General features: G+C 35.0%; 1 protein-coding gene across 1 annotated transcript in view; it reads right to left on the reverse strand.

Annotated features, from left to right (window-relative positions):
- The window catches only part of Slc7a11 (solute carrier family 7 member 11), a 73,087-nt gene that overhangs the window by 39,804 nt on the left and 9,110 nt on the right, over nt 1-24,173 (reverse strand). The window contains exons 3-6 of the mRNA XM_021236499.2: nt 21,759-21,874; nt 13,615-13,740; nt 9,456-9,555; nt 2,449-2,493 (exon numbers count right to left, since the gene is read on the reverse strand). Of these exons, the coding sequence (XP_021092158.1) occupies nt 2,449-2,493; nt 9,456-9,555; nt 13,615-13,740; nt 21,759-21,874 (387 nt within the window). The remainder of the gene's footprint in view (nt 1-2,448; nt 2,494-9,455; nt 9,556-13,614; nt 13,741-21,758; nt 21,875-24,173) is intronic.

Genomic DNA, 24,173 nt, shown 5'->3' on the forward strand with positions numbered 1-24,173 from the left:
AGTTTGTGAAACTAAGAAATTAAATTAAGGAAAAGAGGAGGGAGAAAGAGAAACTCTGAGTAGCAAGCCATTCTGGTGGAATACATTAGAAATTCAGGTTGGAGTAACCATGGCATAAATAGCTTAAAGATACATTTAATATATACTACATTAATGAATACATGGGAAACAAAACTAGGTTTAAACTTAAATAACATTAAAAGAAATGAATGATATAAGCTGAGAATTATATGTACACCACTGATATATCACATAATAAATATTATATTGTAGGCCTATCAACAAATCTACAATTGCACGTGATTTTAGTAATTGGTCTCTTTAAAATATTTTTAGATGTAGAAGTCATAGTCACAGACTGTAGTTATTTCTTTCACATAATGGAAATTCAATAAATTTTTTTTTTTTGGTACCAGGGATTGAACTCGGGTCCTTGTGCTTGCGAAGCAGGCGGTGAAACCACTGAGCTAAATCCCTGGCCCAATAAATGTTTTATATAACATCTAGTAAGCGCTGTTTTTTTCTCTGCATTGCCACTTATATACTAACTATTCTCAAAAACTAACAAGACAGGGCAACCTATTTATCTCTACATATGAGTTTGCAGTTATAAGGTAGCTCATCATTTCCAAGTATTATTAGAACTAGTTCCTGGTAAATATGTGATCTCTGCTTCCAATCCCAGTTGCAAATACGACAATAGTGTTACAAGTTAGTCATATTTCTTAATAGAATAGCTTTCTCCGTGTTGAAATTACATATTGATTTGCATAGCAGTTGAATCAGATACTATGAAACATCATTTTGACATCCATTGCTGGCTTGTGTGTTCTATACTCTGACACCCCTCATACCCTCACCCAGACCTAATCAGTTTACTGTCTCCCAATACATGTGGTGCTAGAATTTCTTAGTCCATCTTAATTCAAGCTGTCAACCCATAGGCATACGCTCTGATGTACAGGCTATTCACACTGACTCACCTTTGTACCTGTTGTTCCTTTTCTTAGAAGTCAAGCCTGTTTGTCTGTTTGTCTCTCTCTCTCTTTCTGTCATATATATATATATAATATATACATATATATGTATATATAATATATATATGTATATATAATATATACATATATGTGTATATATAATATATACATATATGTGTATATATAATATAACATATATAAATATATATTATATACACGTATATATTATATATATGTATACATATATATTTATTTGGAGAAAAATTATTAACTTATTCATTTAGGAATCTATATAAGGAACATCTACCTAGATAAAATCTTTCTTCTCTGACAAATTGAGTCAATAACCAATTGTGGTATCGATCATACTCTTAACATTGTCTATACATTTGATTCATCAAATAAACAATAAAACAAGTACTTGAAGACAAGCCTACTTATGTACAATATGCCTAACAAAATAATTGGAACATAGAGATGTTGAATAAAAGTGATGTGAATTAAATAACTTTATAGTTTGTACTTTACATTATGCTTAAGTTTTTCCTCTTTAGCTCACATATTTTATGTCATTTTTCTGTACAAACTGAAATGTTATATACAAATCATAGTATGTACTAAGAAAAAAATTATAAAAATCATTTTTCCTAGTTTGTTTTAGAAACCATATAAATATTATATATATAATCATCTAATTATCACATTATTATTTAGAAAGAATACATAAAAATAGGACTGGGGATGTAATTCAGTTGTAGAGCACTTGTCTAGCATATATGAGACCTTGGATTCAACATGCTTTACAGGAAAAAAAAGAGAAAGAGAGAAGAGAGAGAGTGAGAAAGGGAGAGAAAGAGAGATAAGGAAGAGAGGAAGAAAATGTAAAAATAATAATCATTCAGCTGCCCAAATTTACAACCTCTTCTAACATTCTGCAGTTATTTTCATAACTAATTTTCCATTAATTATATTATTTTCTTTAATTGGACACTTGCAAGAAAAATACTTATATTATAGAAACAGCCAATCTTTTTTTTTTTTGGTACCGGGGGTTGAACTCAGGACCTTGCACTTGCGAGGCAGGCACTAGAACCACTGAGCTAAATCCCTGGCCCAAAACAGTCAATCTTTTGAGTTCAGGCTACACTTGTGAGTAGCTGAGAGTCCATGTAGTTACATGTTCATGTGAGATAGGGTACATAAAATACAAATTTATTCTTTTCTGCTTTTTAATAAAAGACAATTTAGCCTTAAGTATAGAATATATAGATAAGTTACTTACATATCATTAACCCCCTAAAAAATCAAGTAAACTTTATCTGTGTAAGACAATAACAACAATGATGAAAACAATATGATGATGATAAAGTTTACTGACTCACATGGAATTCCTTCTCCAGATTTACTTTTTTAACTACATAATTTTAAACTTTATTCCTCATAAAGGTTCAGAGTAAATAGGGCTACTTACTTTTCAGGGTTTTCTACTTCTTCAGTAACAAAATTGAGGTAAAACCTAAAAATATATAAATGAATATTAAGCATTAATATATTTTAGCACTGCAATTCAAAGTCTTACATTTTAAATATTTACAATTGAATTCAAATTATGAAAACTTCATAAAAATACGAATTGTAAGATGAAAATAAACAATAATTGAAAACTCCCACAAATCATTTTCCTATTAAATCATATTTGTGGAGGGTTTATGATGTGTCAGGCGCTAAGTATATGAGTGGGGAAACCCATAGTCTCTCTGCACAAGGAGCTCAGAGTTCAGGGGGAACTGTTGGAGCAAGCACATGGGAAACCCAGAGTCGAGATAGCTTGGCCTGGTGAGGATCAATGGGGATTTCTAGAGGGGTCATCTCCCATCTTAAGCTTCCAAGAATAGATAACACTTAGCTCTGGTTGGGTGCTGTGAGTTCACCCAGGCTGACTACAGCACATAATCACAGAAGTAAGGGGGAGAGATGCACAGGATCAGAGAACCTGTGCGGCATTCTATCTTAGGAGCGAGGCACAGGAAGTAGCAAGAGAATTAAGCACAAGATGATCTTTGCCTCCTGTGAGTCCAAATTTTAGAAGTGGAGACAAGCGAATCAAAACTTAGAGTGCTATATTGACGGCAGCATTTCTCAGTTTAAGGAACAGTTGCTGGTTTCCCACAGAGAAACATAGTGTACCAGTAGGAAGCAATAATGGTATAAATAATAATGTACTTTTGAAATTTACTAAGAGAGTACATTTAAAATCTCCTACTGCAAAAAAATTTGAAGTAATGGATATGTTAGTTTGATTTCCTTCTTCTAGATTCATAAGTCATAGCATCACTTTGTACCCTGTAAATATATACAACTATAATTTGTCAGCCTATAACTTAAAAATGAAAAGATGATAAACCCTCAATTCACACTTGTTTCTTTTAGATCACTTTTTTTTAATGTGTATCCCAAATAGACTCATTGGTGGTTCAGTGGTAGAATTCCCACCAGCCAAATGACCTCAAATTAAGATTAGGAAGTTTCCATTTCTCAGTTTTATATATTTAGGCAGTTAATCTTAGGCATACTGTTAGTCATTACACTACAAATCAACATCTAAAGCACAGGAAATTTTAAATATTTCTCAAGTCCACAACATTTTAGGGAGGTTATGTGACAAGAAGTGTTCTGGTCACGGAATAGTTCACTTTTCAAGTTCCATAGGATTGCAAATATTATCCTAATGTCAGGGCCCTAGAGAAATCCAGATTTGTTTCCTTCAGTCAGTGCCTGAGTGTTTCCTTCCCAATCCCATACAGGAATCACTAGTGCTTTGCATCTCTAACTGTTTCCAAACTTACTGGGAAGGCTGGAGACCATTTAAATCTTCCACAGATCTTTCTTAAGTTTCTACAACATGTTTCTTAAGTTTCTACAATGTAAAGTGGAGGCAGATTCCATCCTCAAATAAGCATAAATAGAAAACTGAATCATGAAAATGGAGAAACTAAGGAATCATTATGGGAAGCACAAAATATATAAAGACAAAGAACTTGCTACTTCTGCATTTCATAGACTTAAGAAATTTTTACAAAGTAAAAAGGTCATATTTTAATATATTCTTCAGTTATTATTCATTAGAAAGTTTAAAGAAATAGCCTTTCCTATGGGTACAGTTCTTGTATACTACTGCACAAGTCTGTATATACAAATGCTCTACAATCTAATACAAAATGGCCCATCAGCCTGTAATATGCTTAAAAGCACCTCACAGCCGAAAAGTAAGATGAGAAAACCTATGTTGCTTCATCTTCATAAAAACCACACCTAAATTCATAAACAGATACTTGATGTTCAAGATTAAGTTAGCTACAGTTTTAAGGGCTATCTTTTAAGTTGATACATTTGAAATATTGGAAGAATGGTAACAATAAAAGTGATATAAAAAGTTAAGTGGTAAGTTTTAAAATGACTCAAAAGTTAAGTTTCTAAAAGTAGAGGTTATAATGTTACAACAGGAAAGCAAGCAACAGTCAGTACTTGCATCTGAAATATGCTCTTTGAGAAAGTTGATGTGTTTCATATATGCGTCAAAAATCACACACATCAGGAAATGTGGCTAGGCTGCTCATTCAAAGACAGCCGGTTCTTTCTTCACAGTTGTTTTAGAAATTGGTCTTTTCTAATAATATCAAAGCAAAAAGGAAAATATTTATGAAAAAGAAACATAACTTCAAATATTTTCCATGGCACCAGAGAATAGTGGAACGGAAAGGGCTTGGGGCAGGGTAGGGGATAGGAAGGAGAAAGCTTCTTATTTTAGTCCAAACAGGCACATCCTGTGGGAAATACATCTTTATGCTCTCCTAGTCTCCACCACTGAGTCCCTAGCTTTCTCTTTGGTTTACACCTCCTCAAGATCCCTGGAGAATGTTCACAAAATGCATTGTTTCAGCTCTTCTGTGATTATGAATAAAAGGCAAAGCAATGCTAGCAGCGTATTCCAACACCCAACACATGAATTCTTCCTTTAAAAAGCTTATTCTTTAGATTAGATGTGACACAATGGTACAAAATAATCCCACCAGGTGCTCTAAAAAGGCTGAATCCACTGAGGATAAGAGTTAAAAGGAAAAAAAAGGATACTGAAAAACTATTTTCTATCACATGGTTTTGTTTAGGGTTTTTTTTTTAATCCCACCAAGCAATTTTTAGTTTTGGATCAGGATATGGGACTGAAATTGGACAAGATCCCCAGGACCGCCAGGGGACTGGCAGATGTATTTCTCTGAATGCAGACAGTGGCAATATATTACAGTTGTTCTGACCCAGCTCTGTGACCTGGCTGGGTTAATGATTTCTTTTCCCTTAATCATGTTTCTGTGAAGGAGTCATCATCATTCTGTAAGTGTTCTATGCTCCAGAGCCAAAAAGTTAATTCAGTTTCTCCAAGGTTAGGTGGAGACTTTTACTTATTCAACTTCGAGGACTTGGACTGCTCACAGAGCAGTGTCTCCAGGACAACAGTGGTGTTGCTCCTTTATGAGTGGCTAACAGGCTGGCCAGTCAGTCTGATGACAACAGCTGCTTTGCTTCCATCTTTCTCATTTGCAATGCTCCCACTTGCAGGTGTGTGCATGTGTGACATTGTAGTCCTGGCAGCAATGCAGGGAGCAATGACTCAACTACAGTCCTCCATTTATAACTGTACAGTCCAGTCTTGTAATTATATCCTGAAAGATGGAGCAGTCTGACAGGCAGGGGTCACATTTGGAAAGTGAACAAATGTCCCTGTGTTGGAGAATTCTCTTTGCTTCCACCTTGGACTATTTACATCCAGATTATAACTTTTTCTCTGGAACTTCAAACCAACAGACTCTTTTTCCTAAACCCAGGTGCCTTTTTCTAAGACTGATGGTCAGAAAGTAAAGATTCTTTCCACCTCTTCATAAAGCAGCATTCAGGTAGCTTAACAACCACCTGTAGAAACACAGTTATTTATCTGTCCCCTATGTAAACCACCTGTATCAGATCATATCTGTTATGGCTTGTGTCTAGATGTCCCCCAAAGCCGCATGCAGTCATAAAGTGGGGCTGAATCTACAGTGTGTGATGTTGGGATTAAGAGCGTGTGTTTACTAAACCACAAGAGTGACTGGTTTGGGACCATCCTAATTCTGGTAGTCTGGATGGGATAAAAGGGGCAGAAAGACGCTGTTAAGGTTCCTTGCTGCTTCTGCTTGCTGTCTTCTGCTGCCATGAACTGTTGCGCTCTCCCACCCTGCCTTGGAGCCAGCCAATTATGGATTGAAATCTCTACAAACTGTGAGCTAAATAAACCCTTGCCCCTTTAACCTTGGATGTCAAGTATTTTATCTCAGCAACAAGAAAAGTAACTCACACAACATCCCATTTAAAATCCTGGACTTATTTTCCAATATTATGATTTGAACCCTCAAGAATATAAGGAATTCCGTATTTCTGGCTTCTCAAACTGGGGAATAGAAGTGAAGATTATGTGGGTGAAAGTAGAAATAAAGCACTTGAACCCCTTCCACCCAGTAAACAGAGTAACATTTTGGGTTTAATACCAATAAAATTCAATATTAACAATATAATTAAAACTGAAAAGATTCTTTATACATGGAGAAATCTGTCAGCTCTCCAAAGCCTCAGAAGTGGAGAAAATTAGCCCTACATCAAGCAGGTGACCTGAATATTCACTGCTGGTTGCAGAAAGAATGAGGAGGGCGGAAATATTTTAAGATTCCATGGGAACAGACGCATGGTACTCACAGGCACAAGAAACTTCATTCAACAGAATTAATCAAGTCTCCCTTGTGAGGATCTTCTCATTCCGCATTCCTGATCGAGCACAGAGAGGCTCCCAGTGCCTGGCTGTAGCCGAAAGCTTTCTCTACCTCCCTGCTTTGCTCTGGCAGCTCTCAGTGACCCTCACGGTGGCTTGGCTATTGCCCCAGGGCGCTGAGCTGTGATCCAGGCTGAATACCCACAGAAGAGCTGGATTCTGCTTCTAAACCTGTGATCATACTCAGTTCTTTTCTCTGCCCAGCACCATATTGTGCTTTGGACAAAAATAAAAAGACTTCAAAAACAGTGAGTGATTGAAAACTAATGCTTACACACAATGGCTGTAAAAATATTTGGGGAATATACAAATATTTTATCCTGATCTCCTTAGATCTACAATCTTCTAACAACCTTCAGACATATTTTGCTTCAAAGCCATGCTAAGACGTTAAGTTGCTGTACCCTCTTAATTCTCTTCTAATGCAATAATTTCATAATTCAGTGAGATTAACAGGGTACCACTTTATTTATTTTTGAAATATATCTTTATAGTCCCTGCATTACCTGAAGGCGAGATCTTAAAAACTAAAGAAACAAAAGGAAATTAAATTTGTGTTAGAAAGACATTTATATAATGCTTGAGCTAGTATTTCCTAGTATTATTTTTTGACTCATAGAACATTCTCGCAGCTAAAGCCTTATCAATATCAGCTTTATAAAGATATTTTTAAAATTTCCACTGAAAGCTAACTTTGTCATAATGGTTTTGATGTATAAGTAATACTTTTGTACCTAATGGGCTTTCTTGAAACAGTTATCTTAACTAAATCTTAGTAGGTCAATACAATTTAGTTAGGAAAATCTCCATTCTTGTTCATGACTATTGTTATTCAAGCTGCTGAACAATGCAAGGCTTAGCTATAATATTCTAATGTCTTAACCAAAACAGTAGCTAACACAGATGAACATTCTTCACAGGAAATATATGGCATCACTATGTTGATCATCTTTGAGGCATATTTTAGTTTTCAAATGTCAGGGAAATTTTTAAAATGTTACATGTGGCCTGGTCCAGGTGGTTTTATTATCTTATTTCCTGCCTTTAGAGCACTATTTTAACCTGCTGCAAACACCTTATTTATTTCTGTATCTGAATTCTTTCTTTCTCACAGGAAGTAGGAAAAAAACCACTCATCACTATTTGTAAACATCCTTGGAGCTTTAGCTGAAAGACCTTTTTGACAAGCTAAGGACTAATTTCTAGGACCTTATGACATGATTTTGTCCTTACTGCTACATAATTTTGTGTATGTATGTATGCATTTATTTATTTATTTTTGTGATGCTGGGTATTGAACCCAGGGAGAACTAAGCTACATCCCCAGACCTTTTTTAAAATTTGAGACAGAGACTCATGTTGCCCAGGCTGGCCTGGAACTTGTGATCATGCTGACTCAGCCTCCCTCCTGTGTAGCTGGGATTGCAGGTATACACAACCATGCCCAGCTACTGATACATAATTAGAAGTGATTTGTACTGGCTCTTAAGACCCGGTATTTGTGTTTTGTTGTTGTTGTATTTGGGATTTTTGTTGTTGTTGTTGTTTTGGGGGGTGTATTTGTTTATTTTGTTTTTTGTTTTGAGATAAAACCTATGTAGTTTAGGCTGGCCTTGATCTCACTATGTAGCACAGACTGGCCTCGAACTCACAGCGATCCACCTGCCTCAGCCACCCAAGTTCTGGAATTACTGCACAGGCATGAGGCACCATGCCTTGCTAAGCATTTGTTTTTATGATATTGAACTAAATCTAGTAGTCATCTTCATTGTGTTGGACTCAGAAAATGGTATCCCCGACTCTGATGCCTGGGCATACTGAGTACTTGAAACTAATGGAAATGAGTTTGAACTAAAGGAAACTGAAAGGGTTCAGAAGCAAGATCTACCTCAAGTTCCCCTGCTTTTATTTCTCATGTTCCTCTTTCTTCCTGTTTGAGGCAAGCCATAGAAAATAGAATTCTTCTTCCTAAAGTTTCCTAGAAACTGGACCCTTTCTCCTTGAAAGCAAGCGAAAATTCTAGAAATACACTCCAACTTTCTGCCTTTCTGTGTAGGAGCTGGTCATGAAGAAATTCTCTGATCTACCTTGTTTGATAGTAGCCTATAAGAGCCTTGATCCTGAGAACTTCTGCCCCATACCTGGAGGAAGAGATGCTACACAGTGAATCCAAGAAAAATCTGAGCAGACTGGACTTGCTAGGCCTCTCCTCTCATCTATTACCATTACATCACATGCTTTTGTCCACACAAACAGAAGTTTTCCCTGGGAGTCTGGGTCTTCATTTCTGATGGCTCCCTTGTCACATGAATCTTTAATTACATGAATGTGTTACTCTTTTCTCTTGTTAATCTATCTTTTGTTATAGGAATGTTAGCTCTAACCCTTATAATGGGTGAGGAAAAGTATCACATCTTTCCAACCTTATAACATTAGAGTTGCATTAAGTCAGAGCATAGCAATTGGCCTGGTAGAGGGCAATACACCATATTTCTCATTTCAAGTACCGCATGTTGCATTGGATTATAGCTACTCATATTTCCCTAGCACCTTGCTTTTTACACTAAAGCAAAATACTTGAAGGAATTAGATCATCCAAACCACCAGATCTGGACAAAACTTACCAACCAGCATAGGCATACATTCCGTAATAAAAAGCCAGCGGCAACCCCATAATACTCGCATCTTTTCCAGAAAAGCCATCTTTAAAATGCTGCGTTTGCCCTGCAATTAGAATGCAGAAAAGTTCAGAGCTTTCTAAAGAACTGGTTATTATTTACCCTAACCACAAACACAGGAGTGAGGGAATGAACCAGTACTGTTTTGGGTCTGTATTTCTTATTCTCTGCTCATTAGCAGCTTCATATATTAATACTCTCCTCATTCTAGAGAAAAAGTTCCAAAAGTATATATTCATATTTATTCTTAATAGAGTTATAGCTAGGATGAAAATGACATTTTAGTAACAGTCTCTGATTGGGGCATGCCTCTATTTTGACCATGAAAGAAGCTGGTCCTTCATAGATTTTTTTTAAAAATGACTGTCTTGGGGAATGGTACAGTTTTCTTCTTGAAACATTAAAGAGAAATTACACTAAATTCTAGGCCGAGTTTTAATAAATTTTGCATCAAATGTGGATTGAACAATTCTGTTCACTTTTTTTCTTTATTTTGTGTATGGCAATGGATCTTTTTCTTATATATCTTTTGGATAGTTTAAAAAGTTAGATATTCAATCTACTTAGCCAATATGCAAACTTTAGCAGAAAAAAAGATTTCTATTTCCCAAAGAAAATAGTAAATAAGATTACCCTAATAAAACATGACTTCCCTACCCTGCTCCACTGCTGGTGGGAGTATAGACTGGTGCAACCACTGTGGAAATCAGTATGGAGATACCTCAAAGAACTAGGACTGGAAGTCCCATTTGACCCCACTATTCCACTGCTGGGGATCTTCCCCAAAGAATTAAAAGAATCATACCACAGTGATATATGTGTATCCATGTTCATAGCAGCACAGTTTGGGATAGCTAAAACTTGGAAACAGCCCAAATGCCCATCAATGGGAGACTGGATAAAGAAAATGTGTTTTTTTAATAAAATGGAGTACTACTCAGCCATAAAAAATGAGAAATTAGAGACATTTATAGCTAAATGGATACACATTGAGGAGATACTCTTAAATGAAATAAATAGGACACACATGTATAAATACCGAATAGTTTATCCAGTGTGAGAAACTGAAAGTGTAAATAAGGACTAAAATGTATAATAGGTAATGTGAAATAGGAAGAAAAGGGGCCAAGGGGAAGGAAGTGGGAGGGCTAGGGGAAAGGATAGAAGGGAATGGGATTAATATGAGAAAATGGAAAAATAGGAACAAAATCTTTGTAAATAGGGAGGGCTGGAGGGGTTGAAGGGAGGGCTGGGCAAGGGTGAAAAATAAGAACCAAGAGAGACTATGTAAAGGTGCAAATTTCCAATGATGAATGTCATTATATTGTATACCTAAAATGTACCAATGATTAGAATGAATAATCAATAATGTAAAATAGGAAGAAAGGGTCCAAAGGGGTAGGAGTAGTGGGAGGGGCAGGGGAAAGGAAAGAAGGGAAAGGAAAAATGATGAGAAATGGAAATAAAGTCTTTGTAAATAGGGAAGGGTGGAGGGGGTGAAGGGAGGGCTAGGAATGGGGAAAAAATAAGAACCAAGATGCATTATGTAAAGGTACAATTCCCAATGAGAAATGTAATTGTGTTGTATACCTACAATGTACCAATAAAAGAATTTAAGAAAAACAAACAAACAAACAAACATGACTTCCCTGTAAAATTGGTCAACCAAAGAAGGGCAAGAGGTAGCTGATGGACTCTTTCTCCCAAGTCAACTCTCAGATGCTGCCTGCATCACCATCAATGCATTGCCAGTGAGTACAGGAACCCAGAATTGCAGAATGTTGAGTTTTTCCTTTAAAGTAACCAATTTCCAAATACCTATAGCTCACTTTTTAAAATGATACAGTGAATGCCTGTTTTATTCAAACAGCTCTTTGTCCTTATAGAAGGAAAACATAAATACTGGTCTTCAGATAAAACTATCTCTTGAGTATTCTTTTATTATAATTTGTGGTCTTCTTGGCCTAAGGGGCAATATTCCTCCAAAAGCAGCACAGGATAATTGATAAGGGAAAAGAAAACAAAATCTTTGTAAAGATTGAGTCATAAGCACAGATCTTCAAAAATGCCGTTCTGAGAGTAATACAAAAGAGAAGCATTTTGTTTCTAAACTTCAAGAATATCTTGGCTATATAACAGAGGTCTCAGGAAGATGAAAGTCTACTGTTCAAAGGAAAGTTCAACACGTATTCATAAGTGAATACACAACATTATCAGGATCTGATTAGAGTAGAAATGGATGCACAGTATAGGTTAGTGAAGCTTTTCTCTTCCATCTCAGATTAATGTAGAAAATATGTGATTGTGTTACAAAGAAAACTACAATTTTATTTCATTTTTTACTAAGAGGACAAAAATATCTGCTAACAATGCTCTCCAAAATATTAAAAATTATTTTAAATGTCCTAATATTCTCAGGGAATTTCTCCATTGGGTGAGATAGACGGAGCCTGTTCACACTACACACTGATCTCATAAGTATGAATTAAAGATCACTCTATTGTAACTCCCCAAGGATCCAACACCTATATCAAATGAAGATTTTTGATTTCGAGGGACTTAAAATACAGTTCCTTACCATTTGGCCATCATCTCGTAGACATATGTAAATCAGTGGTAAGAACTGATAAAGGATTCCAATACTATCAACAATATCTGACATTATATTTGAAAGAAAAAGAAATTTTTACCTTAGTTTCAGGGGGTAGTATATCAATTTGTGGAATCTAAACGAGAACTAAAGAAGAGCCACTGACTCAGAGTTTCTACATTTTCTGAATACTGAAGAAGACCTTTACAAAAGACTAAAGTCTTAGCCCTGAAAAAGAAAGCACTAACATAATAGATGATTCTGCATATATTCCCAGTGAATATAATGGAAGATAAGCAGACCAGCTCTGTTTTGGGCAAGGTGAATTAGAAGAACAAGCTCATATCTTCCTTTCAGTGTAAGCTCTGGTGCTCAAAATCTTCATTGTGTTTATTCTGAGTTGGCTGAGGTTGCTGGATTTGATGAAAGCATTTTGCCAGCAGGGCTGTAAGATCTCCCACTAGGCTTATTAAATGGACAACAGCATCTCCCTTTCCCAGCTACAGAGTGACCGATCTTTCAGTGTTTGTTATTGTTTAATGCCTCTACCAGCAGCAATGATTTTGCTGAACTTTGGCATTTCCTTTCCCTTGTTGTAATTCTTTTCCTGCAATGTCATTAAATTTCTCTATAAATTCCCTTTCTTCCAACAGGCAAAATCAATGTAAACATTAAATACTTAACATGCCCAAGTTATAAGTCACTTCTTTGCATTTCTTACTTTCCTATTATTCCCTGCCTGAGTGCCCATTGCCAATTAAATAACTCATGTGGACCTCCTCCAACCATTTCAATGGAATACAAGCAATTGTACACACATCTTTCCTAAAACATCTAGAATTCTAAGTGTCATTGCCCCTGAACTTCTTTGTTATTAAATAGTAACCCTCTAAGGCAAATAACCCCAGAAAAATGTTCCATTTTGGTAGAAATGCAAATTTTATATTGAAAATAATGTAACAATCAAAGCTACGATTATGCAGCTATTTTTATTCTGAAATAAATATTTGGTTTTTTGGGAATGTTATTCCCATTTTCAAAAGATATCACTCTCAAGATAAAAGAAATGATAACCAAAAAAAATAGGATTATCAATCATCTATCATTATTTTCCAGAAATCTTTTTTCTCTTTAAACTTTATTACTATTATTGAACAACTTTAAAATAAAAATAAAAGAGCATATTTAACTGTAGTGGAAGATTGTTTTCAAAACTAATCTTGGCAGAGTTTTTTCCCACTTTGAGTTTTCACTCCAAGCAATTTATACCAGGAGAATTTACTGCTGCCTTATTTTGTTGGCTGACCCAGTCTTAATCCTCTTGCTGCCTCTCAACTGTAAATACCAACTCACCCTCAATGCCCCAGCCTTTCAAATCAATTAGATGACAGTATGGAGTTTAAGTTCCACAAGCAGAGACTAATTAAGGATTCTGCTGGTACCAGCAAAAGTTAGTGTTAGAAGACACCAAAAGCAGATACGTATTTTAAAAAGCATTTACTTTTCAGTGCATACCTTTAATTAGTTGTATAACTCCAGGGACTATAATTATCAGAATCGCTATGAGCTTGCAAAAGGTTAGGAAAATCTGAATCCGTGCACTCCAGCTGACACTCATGCTATTTAGGACCATCACCAGAGCTGCAAACAAACAGATGAAGTTGTGAAAGGCAAACCCTTGTGGGTATCAAGACATCTCAGGTTCTTGTTACTCAAAGTCCAAGTGTTGGTATTGCCTATAAGACTGAGAAATGCAGAATCTCAGGCTCTACCTCAGACCAAATGAATGCAAATCTACACTGCAGCAAGATCTCCTGGTTATTTTTATGCGCATTATAGTTTGAGAAGCTTAGAAAGTTACAATTCCTCTCTGTTCTTTGTATATGTCAGTAAGAAAGGACATATATTGTATGCATATAAAAATATCTTCTAAGAAAATGCTGACATCATCACAGAATGCAAATTTCTGAACTTGACTCTAGCTTAACATGGCAAGTTTTTCCAACCTCAGTGATAGCACACCTACCAGGGTGGAGCACACTCCAGAAGAAACAAGAAGTGGACAAGTTAGCTGGGATCTTACTCTTCACCCTCAGGATTAGCTTTAATCAGCATTTTTCTTTTTGATCTCTTCTTCATTTTTCAATTGGCATATGAAAGTTTGACTTTTAACCTACCCTACAAGTGGAAGCTTCCAAGGTATGTTTGGGGACTTAAGAATCTCTGGGTTAGGACACAAACTAGGCCCAAAGCTAGCAGAATTTCCCATTCTTAATGACACTGCCCACAGCTTCCCAAGAAGTAATAGCTATGTACCTTTCCCACCTTGTGGAACATGACAATGTCAAGAGGAAGACAAGAGCTACTCATCTCTGTAGTGACAATATCGAGCTCCATGCCTGGCCCAGGTAGATAACTAACATTTTTTTGTTCGAATGCATGAATGAACTGGATCCTCTGTTAGAAAATCTAAGGCACAAGTGAACAGTGATTCTCTAAGACCCTCTTCCTCTACCCTGTAGAAATGACTAGGAGTATTTTAGACAAAGAGTCTCAACTTTGTGGTCTTTTCAAAACTTTATGCTTAGAGTTAACAATGACAACAAAAATAGCTACTTTATTTACAGTTATTATCTATAAGCTTTATTTTGATAGAGATGCATTATCCCCAAACAACAAAAAAATGTATAAAAATATATTTCAGGGGATTAAACAAATTACAGAATTCTTATAATTCAAGTTATAATTGTAGGTTTTCCATCTGTAGAATAATAATAGTAACCCTCACACTTTCCATTATCTGATATAATCACTAGCTCATTTCAACATTCAACTACATTATTTTCTCAACACATAATATATTTTGGTAGAAATTTTTACAAAAATATAGACCCTTAAAGGGAGACTAATTAAGGTATATCTTATTTAATGGCTTTATGTATATAATTATTTAAAATCATGATGCAATTAGATATTTATTACATGATATTTTACTGACCAACAGGAATGGATGGATAGGTATATAAAGATAGATAGATAGATAGATAGATAGAGGAAAAGAACTGAAGGAATATTTGCCAAAACATTAGTAGCAAGTATCTATAGATGATAAATTCCAAATAATTTCCAATTTCTGATATTTATTTTTCAGCAATATTTCAATAAATTTTATAATGAACATATACTTCTGGGATGACTGTAGCTGACAGTGCTAAATTGTATACTTCAAATTTGTTTAACTGTTCTCACCACAAAACAAAAACAGAGGTAAGGGACATAAGGGAACCAGCAATCACATAAAAGTGAAATAGGGCTAAAGAATTTTTCAGAGGAGGAGTAATAAGAATGATTGGAAAGCCCAAAGCCCTGAATCAGCTACAGCAGAGGCCAAAGGGAAAAGGGAAAATATGTTATCTATTTTGAAACGGAAGACATGAAGACAGGTCCATTGTCAATGCATAAGTACATTATTTTTTCAGGAATGACAAAAATATAAAATTATTTCTCCCTCCTCAATAAAAATCATTTGTGTACTGAAAATATTTTAGGGCAACTCTGTTCCCTTCTTCATCATTCTGTGATTCCTTTCTTTTTCTATGCAAATGACTGTGATAAATGAGTCATCTTATGAAAATGATTATTTTTTTTTAACTAAAGAAGTTCAACTTTGACTTAAAAGGAAAAAAAATGATGTCATCCTCCCATCAGTGACAAAAGAGCATTCCTTTCTTTTAAACAGAGGTCTAAAGCCCAAAACACTATCACTGAAAGTACTCCAATGGAAACCACCCCCTGGGAGAAGTAAGAAGAATGAGAAAAAGAAAAAGAGATAAGCAGACAAAGAAAGGAAGAAAAGAAAGGGAGGGAAGGAGAGCAAAAGGAAGGATTTAGCCTATTTCAGGAACATCTAACCCTCCTTATATTTGAAAGGGGAAAAGAGGAATTGTTATTTCATTAAAAGTATGTAATGCTTATTGAAACAGGGAAAAGTGAGTATTTGCGATTTTCTTTTACATTTTCTAAAGTTTTCTGAAACAAACGGAAGACAAAGCAACCACCATGAATTGATAACTTCATCTCGCTTTCCTCTTAGACACCTGAAACAAAAATTCTGATTAGGCCCAATTTTTCTCAAAGGTTTCTCAAACCTGCTTTATCTGAGCACCCAGACATTGCACTCATTATTTGGCACACCGCATTCCAGCTGAGGGGCACCTTCGTGACCCCAAGGCACAGTTTAACAAGGAACAGGCAGGCAGTGCAGAGGCGAAGCTGGGGCTCTCTGGTGGCCAGAACCGCTGCTCCAACACGTGTCTGTACAGCAGAATTTAAGACTGTGGATGTTGCTTACCCAACAATATTGAAAAGGGATTTGGGATTCACTGAATCCAAGAGCTTTCTGAGTTTCTGAAATAAACAGAAACTATGTTTTTTGTACATACGATCTACTCGCATTGTAATAGTAAGAGATCTTAGCCAGCTCTGTGGTCCTGCTTTCACTTCCTTTGAGTAATTGCTACTTTTACACATAAGGAAATAATTATATCAGTTTGGATTTTTTTCCTGACTCAAATTTTTACCAAAATGAAAATACAGGACCATATAATTTTTATTTACTTATTTATGGTACAGGTTCCTAAGAACTGAAATACAGCAATGAAAGCTATATCTATAAATATTGGAGATAAGAAATATATTTGAAGGGAGCTATATTTGAAGAGGATGCTTAGAAGAATGTTAAGGAGTGATGCTCTGACTTAAAGACAGGCAAGTATTTCTCTGCACTGTCCATAATTCAAGTCTGCCTTTGGTTTTGAAGAGAGAGATTAACGAGTCTGGATATATTGGGTTTTCACTCAGGTTCAGATTCTTTCTGGCTTACGACTTGTAACTGCTTCATGCCAAACTGATAAAATATATGGATGCCACGCATATATGCTACATGGTGAGATAAAGTGAGTGGTTCTGCTGCTTTTTGCAATAACTGCCTGGGTTCCCTTTATCTCTTTGTTAGCATTCATTTCCTGGATGCATTAATGTCGGAGAGGATGTGTAGCAGTAAGCACTTTTAAGAGCAGAAAGTTAGTCTATATCTACACTCTCACTATTGGAAATAGAAATGGTAACCATTAAATAAATGTAAACTATTATGTATGGCAAATAGTGTGCAAAGACATTACATGGGTAATGTTATTTAATCCTCGTAACTCTGTGACATCACTATTATTGTTGGTCTTGTTTTTAAGGTAAGCAGCTGAGACTCGATATTACTTAACTTGTCTATGTTCAAATAGGCAATAAGTGGGAAGATAAGATTGTAACCTAGATAGATAGATAGATAGATAGATAGATAGATAGATAGATAGATAGATAGATATAGAGATAGAGATCGAGTTCTTTTAAACACATGTTAATAGCCTTTCCTCTCAGTAAAGGTTTATGTTTATCTTAGCTTGATCTCATGGCACTTTAATTCCACATTTAATTTATTATCCTCCTAAAGACCATTGTTGTTGTTTTGCAGTATTTGTATGTTTTAACACTGTAGATCTACTTAAGAATTGGTTGCGCTGGTAGTTATGGTAGAAAAGGAGTAGCTATACCAGGCTTCAGAAAATTTAAACAAAGGCATTCCATCCGTTGTGTTTGAAATGCTAACTCAGAACCAGTTCTAGATTTTTCTTTCATAGAATTTAATGCTAAGAAAAGTTTTGAATAAAAAAAATACAGTAATAGGTTTATAGAACCAGTCAATTGATTTTCAGAATGCAATTCAAATTTTACTTTGTTTATTCCTCCCCACTACACCTACATGGTCTGAGAAGTAGTATGCAATTCTTAATTCATCCATATAAAATAGCTTAGGGAAGGATTTAAGCCTTAGAGAAGTTCCTTAGCCATGGACCTAGGACTAGACCTCACATTTTAAGTAAAGTATTCCTACGGTAATGAGATAGGAGAGTAGGGCATGACAAGCTGGCTAGGGAAGTAGGCATGAACTACGCACTACAAGATCCCAGACACATGGGCAGAACAGCTCCCAAAGGCCTCCCCACTGCCTCTCAGGATCCGTTTGTAGAAGTTCTCGCGGGTTTCCTCGAGATTTTGACAGCATAAAGGAGCGACACCACAAGAAAAACTTGCTATGGTGCCTTTACCTCGGGATCGGCCACTCTGATTTCTCTAGGGTTTTATTTTATCTTGCTTTTTCCTCTTACTCTGCCCAAGCTCATTCTGCAGAGCCAGTTTCTTCCCCACTCTTCGCTTTTACTTTCTTGAATAAACTGTGCCTCTTTCTTTTCCCCTCGTTTTGTTCAGTTTTTTTGTTCGAGAGGAGAAGAACCTGGGATCTAACTCCAAAGTGAGAGGCGTGCCACTCAGTAACATTTAGTTGGGGAGCCATTTGTAGAAGCAGTGTATCCAGTAACAGTAATATTCTGCCATTCACCTGTACATTTATAGACGGTCTAAACTTAGGAGACCAGAACAAAAGACTAGATATTTTAAAATACTGAGCATACTTCAATGTTCATAGTCTCTCATGGAAGATAAAGGGAATTAATGTTAGCAACTGGGCTCTAGGAGAGCAACAAAATGTGAACATACAAAATTCTCCGGTAAAACTTCCATGTTTCACATACTTACCAGAATAGACAAGATTTCAGCTAAGCAATAACTTTTGATATTTATTAATTTGGTAGAAGTGAAGTAGAGTACGTTTTAAAAAATTAAAGTAAATTAGCATTTAGTTAACTCCCCTCCTCACCCTACTATCATCTCTCAAATGGTTTTATTTCACAAAATTTGACTCTTTTTCTATGTATAACAGGACCCTTCAGGAGTGACCTTTTTCTACACTTAACTAGAAATTTTAAACTCTGTTTCCCTCAAGAAACACGGGGACGCAATTCATGCAATTAAACTCTATTTTCTACATCCCAGTAATCTTCTAACCCTACAGGCAGAAAATCACCTATAGTCACTTTGAAAATTAAAGGATGTGAGAGATGTGCCCCTAGGTAAATTTCTCTATCTCTATTTCCATCTCCACCCCCTGTTGCTCCATTAAAGCTAAATTCTTCTTAAAGACAGTTTGACTTTCCCAATTAGGCCATTGATTTAAATTACTTCCCATTGAGTCATAAGAAATTTCCCTTTTCTCCTTAAGAGATTCTGATAGTGGGAACACAGCTCCTTTTCAGAATCTCAAACTTAAAAAGGGAACAACAAAATGTATAAACTAATATTATAATTAGTGGCGAAAATAGAAGGAAATGTCTAGGTTTATTCTAGGAAATGTCTAGGTTTGTGGAAGACTTACTCAGGGCTCTTTACAAATAATTCTATCATCAACTGCTACAACATATTTTGTAAACATTTTTTGCAAACATTTTTTGTTGTCCTTTCTCATAACTGCTTTAAACCTTCGCTTTGAACAGTTTCCATTTAATCATCTAAAATATAAATTTTTCCTTTAAAAAGTTTAATGAATTGTAAAAAAAAAGTAAACTAGTCTTATAAAAACAGAAATATCATTAGCCATCTAATTTCAAGTCCAAAGCAGGCAAAATTTATATATTTCAAATTTACATATAGAATATACTTAAAGACCTCTACTTAAAGCATTTAATCAATATGATTAATTTCCAGAGTTATCAATAATATCAATCAGTTATCTTATCAATTTTAACACAGTATCTGTGACATTTGTCTCAATTATTCAATGGACATGAATTTGGTAAATATAAAAATGGCCATTAATTCAATCCTTCAGTGAGACATCAGATTAACTGAAAATTTTCTATGGGCAGGGCATCGTTTTAAGGCTCTTAAAAATCTGACTTACATATATTGTGTCATTTTTCTATAGTCCTTCAAAGTAAATTACCTGTTCATAGGAATTTTAGAAATAAATAAACAGGCTAAATGAGGTTTAATTATTAGCCAAAGAGCATGTAAAACATAAGAACACTAACTTCCAAACCCAAACTGTTTGCTTCCAGTGAGCAACATCCCACAAAAACTCAGTGTTAGATCCTAACATCTTATCAAACAAACTCTATTTCATTATGCCACCAATTACCCTGCTAGCTCAGAAAACTAGAAGATATACAATCCTCCAAATTTAACAAATACATAAACTGTAGACCTTTCTGCTGCAGAAAAAATTCTTAGACCCATTTTTATAAAATTAATCAGTAACAAATCATTATTGAGCACAAACAACATGCTAGGAGCTATAAGAGGGACTGGAAAGACTATAATGTAAATGGCACTAGTCTCATGGAAATCCCACTAATGTCTTCCCACAAGAACATAAATAGCTACTATTTGTATTGTATTATGTATAAATTAAAGATTACTCAAAACATTTTCTACAGACTGACTCATTTAAAAATCACTTAATACTCATAACACTTTATAACACTGGAATGATTAGCTGAGAAGAACAGAGATACAGAATGGCTAAGTAACTTGCTCTCATATCTTCCCTACATCTGGTATCTATGTGTGTTAAGAACAAGATGATTTAAGTAAGTACATCATTACCTCTCTAGAACTTGGAAAAGTCTACTGTGAGTAACTTTGTCTTTTCAAAGACTTCACAGAATAATTGTATGTACAAGTTTGATGGATAAAGTAGGAAATCTGATATGAATTTAAATAAATGCACAAATATATGTAAGTGCCATAGGAGGTATTTTTACATGTAATTCCTTTTACCTACAACCTAACCACTCACCTCTCTGTTGTCAAAAATATGCTGTCCTTTTTATTGTTCTATTGAAACACTTTAGAACAAAATCCTAACCATTCTTCTATAAGCCCACAATTTAGTTATTCTTGTGTAGCTTACTATTTCTGAATTCTTAATTAAAGGTGAGAACATTGGCTCTTAAATAGTGATTTGATTAGCATGTAGAATTAGGTTATCCTTTTTCATGACATTCTGGAATTTTTTAAGAAGTTAGAAAGAGATTTGACTTTGTATCACATATAATTTTATGCATGTTCCTCTTTTTCATTTCCACTTTTTCAATTTCTAAAATCTATATCCATTAATTAAAAATGAACCACATTCTAATTTGTAGCCCATAAAGAAAATTTCCCAACTGAGAAATGTCATTAATTATCAAATCATAAAAGAAAATTCTTATCATGGCCAAAAAAGGCAGCGAAAACTATGACAGAGTGACATACTAGCACTATAAATTGTATGAACAAAATATGCAAGCCTAACACATCAACATAACCATACACAAGTTATAATTCCATGACTATACACAGGTTGTAATTCAACATATCATTGAGATAGGATAATTTCCAATTTAGAAAAATCACAAAATAGTTAAATTTTCATTCTTAAGAATCTCTTTTCATATACAATCTACTCAATATTTTACCAACACAGCACTTTTTTGTCTATTTTAAAAGATTTGCCATCATATGTATTGACAATGAAATATTTTGTGTTAAAATACCAATGACTATGCTAAATCTTATTCTTTCTATATTTTTCCAACACAAATTTGGAACTGTAAGGAAAAAGAACACTATTTGGTGAGCAGTACCACCATGCAAAAACTCCAAAGGAAATCAGTCTCCAATAACTCTTGTATTGCTTCCCTCCTTTTCATGCTTGTACCTGTAATACTCACTTATGCCCACAGCTGTGATGAGCTTGATTGCAAGTTCAGGAATTTCACACGGCATAAAAAATGGTTCCAGTATGTAACGTCCAAAGGCCAGGGATATCACAGCAGTAGCTGCAGGACTAAAGAAAAAAAAAGTAAAACACAACAAAAATAATAATAACTACAGGGGAAAAATAAATAGCATTTTCACTAAAAATTTTTCTATCATGAAGTATTACTACTTAGCACGTGGAATGAGTGTAGCCATAAAGACTATAATTTAAAAATTATGTATTTAATTAGGTTGCCGTGGACATTTCAAAGGAAATATCACCTATAACATTGTTGGCTAGTTTTTAAATATCCTTGGAAGCAAGTCTGAGAACTATCAAGTCAGCTCAAGCTCTCTTAATATTTGACTTCTTATTCCTTACATTTTTCATTTATCAAATGAGATCCTGACCCAGCTAGGCCTTACCGGAAGCAGTCTTCTTCCTCAGTAACTTAATAACTAAGCTCCAGCCACAGTACAAGTTTGTTAACGATACAGATCTAATGGACTGTGCATGGTGAAGAGAAGGAACACAAATCTCAGTCTAGAAAGTTAGTATTAATACATGTCCCTTGCCAATACATGCCAAAATAGCTGACACTGTTCTGTTCTTTTCTTTCCAGTACCAATACTCAAAGTCAAGTAATTTTTATTCATTCTATAAAAATATTTAGATACAAAATATAAATTTTAAAATAAGAGTACTCATGATTTTATACAATTAAGAAATGCATAAGAAAATCAGTTCAGATGTATAGCAACAAGGGTAATAAATCAATTGATTCTAATTCTTCATATACTTCTATGAGGAAATTGCATCTCTTCATATGTATACATTCTTTCCATTCACAAGAAAGTCCACAGAATTATCTACTTTCTGATGCCTGGCTTCCCTTTCAGCTTCTCTGCCTTCTCATGATTACCTACCCCTAATATCTGATCCCTAGGTTATCAGAAACCCAACTACCAATATGTATTTCCAACTTTGGCCTGCTGGTGCTAGACAGCACCATAAATATCTTGCCTTTCTTTTTTTCCCAGGAGCCTTTTTCTGTTTTCCCTGAATAAGACTGTTTCCTATGCTACATCATTTATAGACATTTTTGATGTACAAATTAAAATCTGATCATGTCATTTACCATTTTCAAAACATGCTCTGGATATGTTAATATCCTTCACATTGTATTCAAGACTCTACCTCTTCTGAGTACCCTCTATGTCTTCAATTGACTTCCTCCCACTGGAATAATCAAAATTCTCTCTGTCTGGAGCATCTTCAACTCACTGTTTTTAATTCTTTAGATTTTGGTTCAATCTTCCTTGGTCCAGAAATGCTTCTCTGACTCTGATTGGGTCACATGTCCTAGAGTATTCTGTTACTGAACACTAGCTTCCCTTCTATACTTCTAATCATGGTAGCAATTTCTATTCACTTGTGTGATTCCCTGATTGATAACTCTTTCCTCCAACTAGACACTGAATTCCATAAGATCATCTTAATCATGATTTTATCCCCAGATTTAGTACAGTGTCTGTCAAGAAGTAGAAACTCAATACATATTGAATACATGGTGAATGAGTGAATTCATTTTAATGATCCCTGCTATATACTGTTGGCGTTTTCTTTCCTTGAATGTGCTTTACAGATTATACCTGGCAACAGCAACTTAATCTGAAGCTATAATTTTAATAGAAGTATTAAGGTAGTGTGGGTATAAGTAATAGAAGAGAAACATTAAAATACTTAGGTATCTTGTCTCTCTTCAAATATTTGAAAGATTATCCAGCAATATGAGTTCAGTAAGACAAAGGCATATATAAATACATTTAAAATCTTCTAGAATTTATCTAGACAGTTTCTTCTATTAACACACACACACAAATACACACACACACATCATAAAGCAGTTCTTTCAAAATTAGAGAAACACTGAATTATCAGCTCTTTGGAAGGAAGAATTGGGACTCATTCAAATTTAGATCTCCCTATCTTGCTATTCACTATTTGATGGCAGTTTATGGAATGAATAAACTAATCAATGAGCACCATATATGTACAACAGGAAATGGAATGATTATGTTTATAATAATGCCAAGCAATTAGTCAGGGTTACAAATACATACATGAAGATGGATTCAAATCCAACTATATCCAACACCAAAGCTCAACAGCCTGTCAGGCCAGTGCTCTATGTAAGTAGTGCACTTATTTGAGTGCTGAATATATTGCATTCAAAATAGTATAAAGTTTCTATCACTTATTAAAAAAGAATTTATAACTAGGATACACAAGGCACTAACTTAAGTAGTATAAAGATTATAAGAAATGTAGGATCTGATCTTACGTCATTGAAATGCTTGTAGTTTTAACAGGAAAACAGAACACA

This window comes from Heterocephalus glaber, unplaced genomic scaffold (genome assembly GCF_053883595.1).
Source record: "Heterocephalus glaber isolate CG9 unplaced genomic scaffold, H.glaber_assembly_v1.0 deba00001586, whole genome shotgun sequence".
Lineage (NCBI taxonomy): Eukaryota > Metazoa > Chordata > Mammalia > Rodentia > Bathyergidae > Heterocephalus > Heterocephalus glaber.